This window comes from Seriola lalandi, unplaced genomic scaffold, assembly GCF_002814215.2.
Source record: "Seriola lalandi dorsalis isolate HSWRI2012SDOR001 ecotype SW California unplaced genomic scaffold, Sedor1 jcf7180002054678, whole genome shotgun sequence".
NCBI classification, from domain to species: domain Eukaryota; kingdom Metazoa; phylum Chordata; class Actinopteri; order Carangiformes; family Carangidae; genus Seriola; species Seriola lalandi.
The window spans coordinates 2831456-2840854 of record NW_019525231.1 but is presented as its reverse complement, the minus strand read 5'-3'; the positions used below and the strand labels follow the sequence as shown (position 1 = coordinate 2840854).

General features: G+C 42.2%; 1 protein-coding gene across 1 annotated transcript in view; it reads right to left on the bottom strand.

Annotated features, from left to right (window-relative positions):
• Positions 1–1940: 1940 nt before the first annotated feature.
• The window catches only part of aspscr1 (ASPSCR1 tether for SLC2A4, UBX domain containing), a 17255-nt gene continuing 9796 nt past the window's right edge, over positions 1941–9399 (bottom strand). The window contains exons 14-17 of the mRNA XM_023422140.2: positions 5865–5916; positions 5674–5743; positions 4956–5143; positions 1941–2274 (exon numbers count right to left, since the gene is read on the bottom strand). Coding sequence (XP_023277908.1) covers positions 2264–2274; positions 4956–5143; positions 5674–5743; positions 5865–5916 — 321 coding nt within the window. The 3' untranslated portion in view covers positions 1941–2263. The remainder of the gene's footprint in view (positions 2275–4955; positions 5144–5673; positions 5744–5864; positions 5917–9399) is intronic.

Genomic DNA, 9399 nt, shown 5'->3' with positions numbered 1-9399 from the left:
TTCATTTGGGTGTCATGTTTCAGCAGCAGGGATTTCCACAATAGTCAGCTCTTAGCTCCACGTCCATGTTAATTGTCCTCTTACTGTTCACATGAACAGTGAGCAGGCCTCTGCTCTTTGGTTTGATATCATATCTGTCCTCTGGTCTCTGTCTCCACCTGCAGGTACAGTTTAAATCTAAAAATGTTCAGAACAGCTGCATCCAAATAATGTCACAAGGGTGTCATGTAGTCACACGATGTGATCTATGACTGATGAAAGTACAAGGTCTGCACTGTATGTGTGCGCTAATATTTTAAAAATAAATACTTTTACAAACAAACAAATAAATAAATAAGTAAGTAAATGTGGAAATATATAAATCGATTAGTAAATAAAAAGGGAAAAACATAAATGTATATGTAACCACTAGTTATTATGAGATGGGTTAGATGCCAATAAAATAGAAATACACCAATATCTAAAATCTTAGTAAAACACAGCGACTGCTCTGAGCAATAACATTTGTTTTAATCACAGAATAGAGAAAAGACAACACTCATGTGAGCGTAGGCTTTATAAGAAAGCAAGGCCTTTAAAATAAAACAAACCATCTCAAAATGCCCCTTTGTTCAAAGCTCTGTTTGATTCACACATTAAAATAAAAAAATAAATAAATAATCACACTTCTGTAGCTGGGTATTTAAATTCCTGAGTTCAATTCATAATCCTTTTTTGGTCCTTATTCATTTTCTCTTCAGTTGTTTAGTTCAGTTCGGTTCGGTCAAGACAAAAGTTGTTTTTTCAGGTAGTCAACTAAGAGTCTTTTTTTTCTTCTTAGTTCAGTTAGGGCGCCCTATCTTTCTCTTGTATTTCATCTTATCTGGAATCCAAGTGAAGAAGCTGGTGCGTCCAAATCCACGGAGTCGCTCCTCGATTCCTCCATGTCGCCACAGTGGTGGTCAGGTGACCTCCTTCAGAAGTCAAACATTTTAACTTCAGTTAATGTCAGTCTTTTTTATAGTATGCAGATTAATACCAATATCTCAAGGTTATCTTCTAAATAAATCTGAATACTTCTTCTGCCACTGACATAATCCCTCGTAAAATGTGGTTTTCACACGTTTTGTTTTTTGTACAGATAAAACATGTTAATCAGCCAGCTTTATAGGTCCTAGTAGTCTGTCTGTCTGTCTGTCTGTCTGTCTGTGTCTGTCTACTACTCACAGCCCGAACTCCTCCTCATTTGTCCTTGGTCCAGCAGCCACCAGGGAGCGTCATTGTTGCAAAGCAGCAGTACTGCAGCTGAAAACACACTGAGGCTCCATGTGCTGACAGCACAGCTTTTCATTGCAGCTTCCCAACATCCAACTTTATGTAGAAAGCAAACTAGCAACTATGAGCAGCGACTGACTTTTGAATATTTTGACGCCAAGTAAAAAACAGTTTGGAGACAGGAATAATTGACAACTGTGAGTTAACCTTTTCTCACTAACACACATCCAACACAAACTCTGTAAATGGCCTGTGTAAGTGCCCATCGCTTTATTTGGCATCAAAGGCTCCAGGGGCAGTTGGAAGTAATTAATTTGCAAGAGGGAGACAGAGAGAGTGTGTGTGTGTGTGTGTGACAACTGGATGGAATGTACTCCTCCCTTATACACACACACACACACACACACACACACACACACACACACACTGCTCCCCTCTGTGTCCGGCCTCTTTTTGAAGTTCCTCCTGCAGCTAAAAGAGTGAATGAGGGGGCAGCTGGGGAGAGGGCTGAGGAACGTGTTCAGAGTGAGCGCCTGATGGTGACAACATGTGAAAATATGGCAGCATGCTGCTTGTTTACTGTTACCTGTAGACGGTCAGATAAGTCAGGGCATGTGAGAGTCAGTGGCAGCGTGAATTAGTGAAGAGTCATTTTAAACTTCGATACAAGACAAAGTAAGGCCAACTTTACTACAACAACCTTTATTCACTTTGCAATACATTTTCACCTGCTGAATAAAAGCAGCCTCTTCAGCGCTCTCTCCTCCCAGAGATCAGCCGGAATGATACACATCAATCGTCATGGCAATGAAATATTCATCATTTACAGTGGGGTTTAGCTCATTATTTTGACAGTTTGAAAACCTAGTTGAGTGCAGGCATCCTACACGATGGATTAAGTCCACTGCAGTCACAATGCTGAGCCTTTTTCACGGGGCAGCAGAGATTTAAGTGCTCTACTCGGTCTGCAAGACAGAGCTTCTCAGGCGTCTGTGGCAGTCAGTCCTCCTTATTTCTTACCTGTGCAGGAAACAAGAAACAGCAGTAAATAGCTTTTCCAATAAACAAACATCAACAAACATCAACAGCACATTAAGAGTATCTTAGTATGACTGTAATAACTTTCTGGTTTACAGAGAACAGAGAAACCAGAGATCTCTGCACGGACAATGGCCAGATATTCTGCTGTAATTACCTCTGCAATTTCTGTTTTGTTGCATCACATCTCATTAAAGAACTGTTTACTATCTCATCCAGCCAATTTCTTCTTTTCAACAGGCACATCATAACAAAACTCACACTCTCATCAATACAAGTTTTACATTTTAAAAATAAATGACTTGTGCACACACACACACACACACACACACACACACACACACACACACACACACACACACACACACACACCTCCAGGGGCCATGTGTGCAAGATTTAAGCAAGTGTTGAATAATCTGCTTTGTAATCCATACTGAATTTGAAACAGACACTAGATATGCATTGAAAATCAGTAAAAAAAAAACTAAACAAAAACAAGAGCTATATCATCCAGAAACGGCAGTTTAAAAAAAAAAAAAAAAAACCTGCACAACATGTAATAAATCCTGTCAGCGCGGCATTGAAACAATAGTGATTGTTATCATGCAAGAAGGAGAAGAAAACTTTTATTCAAAAGAAAGACACCGGACGGCTGAATACTGAAGTGTGTTGGCTCTAATCTTGATTCCTCCAAACGCAGGACAAGTTAAATAACAGGACAAATTCAGTGCTGGACAAACAGTCTCAGATGGATCGTGTTGTAGTCTACTGTGTCTGTGTGTGTCGTCTGCACGCTTCCACACATGAAGCCTGTAATTCCAGATTCAGCCCCCTCCCCTCAGTCTTTGTTTTTTAACTTTCCTCATGAAAGAAAAAGAAGCCACAACTTTCTTAAGAGACACACATGGACGCACAAAAAGATCAGCCAGAAATAAAACACAGAGAGAGAAAAGGAAGCAAAAACATCAATACGGTGACCACCAGAAACACCACAATAGAACAACAGAAAAGTGCCGTGCCTGGTCCGACCACATGGGCTCGTGCCGTGTGATGTGGCCGAGTAGAAGGCTCTCTCCCTGGGCTCTGAGTGTCTGAAGTGGTCTCCTGGGCCGGAGGGGGTGACCATCCTGAACTAATTGGTTCATCCTAACATGCATCCTTATCTTCTGAGTCATGAGGAATTCTGCTTTCAAAAGGCGATTTCCTATTGACTGTGGTTTTGGGGTTTGTGTGTGTGTCTTTACCATGACAAGAATCGTGTGGTTCAAAGCCTTCTGTTTCTTCTCTACAGAAGAAAAGGAAGCGATCTCTGAGGAGCAAAGCTGGAGGAGTGAAATATTTATATCTGTGTCGACTGTGCACGAGTGTTTTCACATCTAATCATTTTTGTGCGGTTCGCATGAACTCTGGTGTGTTTGCTTGTTTGGTTTGGTGTGTTTGGGCTGGGGGCGGCACAGTGTTGTAGTGGGTCGCCTCACATCAAGACGGTTCTGAGTTCGAACCCCGGGCCTGGGGCCTTTCTGTGTGGAGTTTGCATGTTCTCCACGTGTCTGCTTGGGTTCTCTCCGGGTACACCGGCTTCCTCCCACAGTCCAAAGGCATGCACGTTGGGTTAACTAGGTGTGGATGTGAGCGTGAGTTGTTGTTGTTTGTCTCTGTATGTCAGCCTTGTGATAGACCGGCGACATGTCCAGGGTGTACCCATGGTCAGCTGGGAATGCCACCCGGGGACTGAATCATCCGCCACAAAGCCAAGAATTACCACAGCATATCATGACTAAGAGGTCAAATGGACAAAAAGACTGAAAAAAGCTAACAGCACGTGAAACTTATTCTGGCCCTTCCAAGAGCCTGAAGGGAGAGTGTGAGTACGAGTCTAACAGACAAGCTACAAGAATGTTATGTTAAACTTTAATGGATGTATTGCATGTTTCACTTTAAAACAAAAAGCTTCTAAGTTGAACGAGGATGACTAATAGTGTTGTGGGGAAACTTTCCCAGCAGGACTAGTCTGAAAGTGTTTTGTATCTCAGATGTAGTGAATAAACTGTGGAAACAACACATTAAGACTCTTATTCCCCCTTCACCTTGTCAGCATTTATGGCATGCTCACAATCACTTACTGCTTGATGAGCTCTTTGACACAGAAATAAAAACAAAGTTGAGTTAAGTGCTGTATGACCTGGTCACCAGGTCACCAGAATCCGATTTCAATATGTGGGAGCATGTAATGCTGATGATACAGGAGGACAGTCACCAGAACTATCCAATTAATGAGTTTACACACATTACATATTTACACCTCATAGTTTCTTGTAAAAAAAACAAACAAACAAACAAAAAACACAAGCTGTCGCATCTGTGTCTAGCATTTTTACAACCCAGTTCAGATGAAACACCACTCACTTCTGTATGATGGAAGCCTCATACAGCTTCAACAACATCTGCGTTTCCATAGAAACCACACTGACACGGGTCCAGCAACGTATGACCAGAGATGTTGTAGGGACTTTGGAACAGCTACAGTAACTGGTGGTTGTGTTTGCTCGAGACAACAGAACATAGAGGAGTACCCGCAGTTGAAGGTATCTTTCGTCACAGAGAAGTGGGCGGAGTTTATTCTAAACTGGGTTGTAAAAACAATAGACGCGTCCCGTCCTCACCTGGAAGCTTGAGCCATTTGGGCACCTTGCCCGGATCAGATCTGGTAGGTTTAACAGCCTGGGTGCGTGCAGACGGGTCTTGCTCATCCTTTGTGGACCCGCTGGTGTCTGCCGTCTGCTCTGGAGGAGGCAGCGGCTCCTCTGGGCCCACAGAGCTGGAGGAGGGTGTGGGGGACCAGAGCATGCAGCTGAGGTAGAAGGGAAAAAAGGTTGAAATTTTAAATGGGTCACCAGGAAAGTAACTTTGGAGGAGTGCAGGATGTTGTTTTTCGTTTTCTTGAGGAATTCATGTGTCTACTTAAAGCGGCTCTGTTTTGTGGCAGAGGAGCTGAACCAGAAATTAAATAACTGTGTGAGATAAAGATCTAAAACAGAGGAGGAATAATGACCTTGTTAAAGAAGCAAAAGGACAACAGGTGGGGGTCACTTTTGGGAAATGGGCTCTATCTTTAGAGGTAGTGGAAAACGATGTGTGTGCGCGCGTGTGTATGTGTGTGTGTTTGTGTGTGTGTGTGGAGGAAATGAGGGCGCATGGGGGCACCTGCTGTTTAGGCAGAACCTCAAAGGGATTCCAATGATGACAGCTTTGTGACAGGAAAATAGGCTGGTTGCCGCGGGATACAAGTGCATATGTACACACCCAAATACACGCACGACCAGGCGCTCATTTAAACACACACACACACGCACACACGCACATGCACGCACACGCGCATACCTTGCAATGGATTCATTTGCTTGCAAGGGCGAGACGGAGGATTGAAGGAGTTCCCTCTTTATGTAAAAAGCTGTGGAGGAAACACACAAACACAATGTTAACTATTGTTGTGTTTTATCACATTCCTCAGTAATACACCAGTATCTAATTCAAATCAGCATATGAAAGAAAAGAACCGAAGAGACAAAAACCTGTTTTAACGTCAGAGCCGAAGTACACCAGCGCACCAGGAAACAAGTCAGCCTGCAGACAGAGACAGAGAGAGGAGAAATGAACAGAAGCCTTCAAAAATGTTTGGCACACAAGTCAATTTCTGCAAAACATGGAAAAATCCAAACAAAACTGCCTCCTGCTACACGCAAACCAATTGCTGTCGCCACATCCAAGCCAAAGTCAAGTTCATTTTTGAGGATGATTCATTGCTCGGGGATCTGAACCAGTAACCGTGGTACTTTGAAGCAGACCACAAAATGAGCTCCAATCAAATGGTTAGTGAAAACACTTTCACCCCTCAAGCACAACACTCCTCTCCAGTGATAGTCTTAATGGTTATAATGGACCAGTCGCAGGCAGATATTATCAACCGTACAATTATGAGGTAGAAACACAGACAGACAGGCAGGCAAGCGGGGCACATGTCTGACTCTAATAGAAAGGAGACAAACAAATCTAGTTTAAGAAAAAAAACTGTCTCCTGCTCGTTTGCACATTCACATTCTCATGGAAGCAGAAGTACAAAGTTGTGTTGTATTAAAAACATAGTGGTAAATACAAAGATGAGTATTTGCTTCAGCTGGTGACCACCATGTGGCCAAAAACCATCAACAGGGACAAATCACAACTTTATTCTCAAGAAAAATATCATGAGTAATCCCTGCTTTTTTCCCTTTTCCTCCAGTTAGTAATTTCTCTCATGTAGAAATACCTTAAGATGAAGTATGATATTGATTTTTAATGGATTACATATTAAACATATGGAAACCAAAAAGGTGACTTCATTCTTCACACCAAACACTGAAGCAGTGTAAGCGCTTTATGAATCTTAAAAGAGGTACAGTATTATTTTATCTTAGAGACAATAACAGTAAAGGTTTATGTAAAGTGATGTCTGCATGTGTAAGGTGTTTCTTACTGAATGCCCTATGGGAATGTTTTCATAGAGACCTTTTTGTATCAATAATGACAGGCACCTGCACCTGAGTCCCTGTGTAATGATCTTTACCTGTGTCTGTGTTTAACTGATGACTTCATGTCACCCCCCCCCCCCCCCCCCAAAAAAAAAAAAAAAAAAAAAAAAACATTCACAGTTACAGAACTAAGGATCTATAACTTAGATGCAGATTCTACGATGGATCAGTACGTTATGTGAAGGGATGCAATTGAGGATTAAAAGGTGATTATTTTCTCAATCAAACAAATAATTTTCTATAAAATGTAAAAGAACAGCTAAAAATACTTTGTCTGACCAAGATATTCAGTTTACTATCAATTATCAAAATAGTGGAAGATTCATTTGCTATCAATTGATGAACTGAATAATGTTTGCAGCTCTAATTATGAGCGCATGATATATACAGGCTATTGAACATTTTCACGAGTAGCAGTATGAACAATGTCGACCACTTGGACAATAATTCACCAGAGGTCTCAGAGAGCTGCCAGAGGTCTCACGGTGACCTCCAGCACTTGTTCCCCTCTCACAGGAACATGTCAGAAGGCAGATTTATGATTGACTTAACTGTACTGCAAGTGGCAATGTGCCTTGAATACGTTCTTTATTCTCCCCAGGATACTTTTTTGATAACCTGGTCATGGATTTGTTTGTATATTTTATTAACAATTTGTTTAATTCGTAGTTTTTGGCAGAAATATGACTTGTTTACATTTTTAACCTAAAATGAGTCAACATTTTAATTCAAATTTCTTTTTTTACAATTAACTGTTTAAATCGTTTCTCATCAAAATTGCCAGATATTTGCTTGTTCCAGCTTCTAAAATGTGATGATTTGTGACGTCCCTTTTGACTCTAGGAAGTATCATTCCTCAGTCCTTTTACACGATATCACATACAGTCGTCTCAGACTTTTACTGTACGAAGCCATTAAGTGGCCATTAAAGACAAAAGGACTTAGTTTAAAACATTAAAAGGCCGGAAGCTGTGCTTTCAACCGACTCCTGGATCTAACTGTAACATTATTACCTAACACTGTCGAGCTACTAGTGATGGTGAGCTACAGCATCATTTGTTATGTCAGCCAGAAAAAACAATAGTTGTTGGTGAGAAATGAGAAGCTGCTTTTGTGCCGGGTGAGAACGGACTTACAACAGGTGTAGCTTAGCAAACAGTCCGTTGACAGACTAATTGGTGCTGAAAAGCCGTCAAAGTGCCATCAGTGACACATTTTCCATGTAGCTCAGCCCGACACTGTTTCAAACCAGCAGTGTCAAAAGATATGGCTGTCGCTGGGATTAGGCGGGTTTACCCTCCACTACAGCCGATCTTACACACACTGTCCTTCCTCTCTCTGCCCCCCCCCCCCACCATCACTAACTGGTTGCTAAATTGGGACACGCTGGCCTAATTGCTATTATCACAGTCCTGTGAGCAGGAAACAATGTGTTACAGTGGAACAACGGGCATTCCTGCTATCCCGCTCCCTCTGGCAGCCGCACTTCCACTCGGGATAAGAAAGGGCAACGGGACAAGATCTGTGAGTGTGTGTGTGTGTGTGTGTGTGTGTGTGTGTGTGTGTGTGTGTGTGTGTGTGTGTGTGTGAGAGTGAGAGAGTATGAAAAACATATAAGAGAGGAATGGAAAGAGAGACAGAAAAAGAGGCAGAATAGATCCTGATGGAAGACAGAGGGAGAGACGGATGAGGGAGGGGACGCCTGGTATCAAAGGGCTTCTGGGTTGGGAAACATTCCTTTCCTGACATGACACAAAGTGATTAAAGTGTGTGTCTGTGTGTCTGTGTGTTTGTGCGTGCATGAGTGTGTGTGTGAGAGAGAGACATAGTAATGTGCGTGCACTCATGTCTATGTGACATGACAAAAAAAAAAAGATTAAAGATGTATAGACAGGGAGACGGAGCCGGTTGTAGTGTATGTGTGTGACATGACACCATGGGGATTAAAGATTTTGTTTTTGTGCACTTTAATGCTTTTAAGTCCCTAATGGATAGAGACACGGGGGTGAGGGAGGGGGGCTGAGGCACAAGAGAGGGTCGAAGAGAGAGGGATAGTAGTGGTGGTGGAGGTAGAGAGGGGCTGGGCAGAAGAGAGGAAAGACAGAAAAGCCGGAGTTGGGGTACATGAGAGGGCTGTGTCGTGAAAAGCAGACGGGGAGAGTTCAGAAAGGGACAAAAAGATTAAAAACAAAGAAACGCAGACGACTTGAGAACATCAGATTTGATTCAGAGAGATCGTGGCACCAGAAGGACACACACACACGCACACACGCATATTTCAAAGTGTGCTTTTGAGGATCGTTATCTTTTGTAGCAGTCCCTCTGGGGAGCTGAATCTTGTTCATCATCACAACACGATATCACTTCAAACAACTTTCTCTTCCTCCCTTTCGTTCCTCCACTTCTTCCTTCGTCTGCTTCAGATTGAGTCAAAGTGTCAAAAAACAGGAGCATGGCACTCACTGATGACGAAAATGTTCTAGTTAATCTAAAATAATGTATGTAAAAAATAAAAGAACAAGGAGGGCTGAGAGAGTGT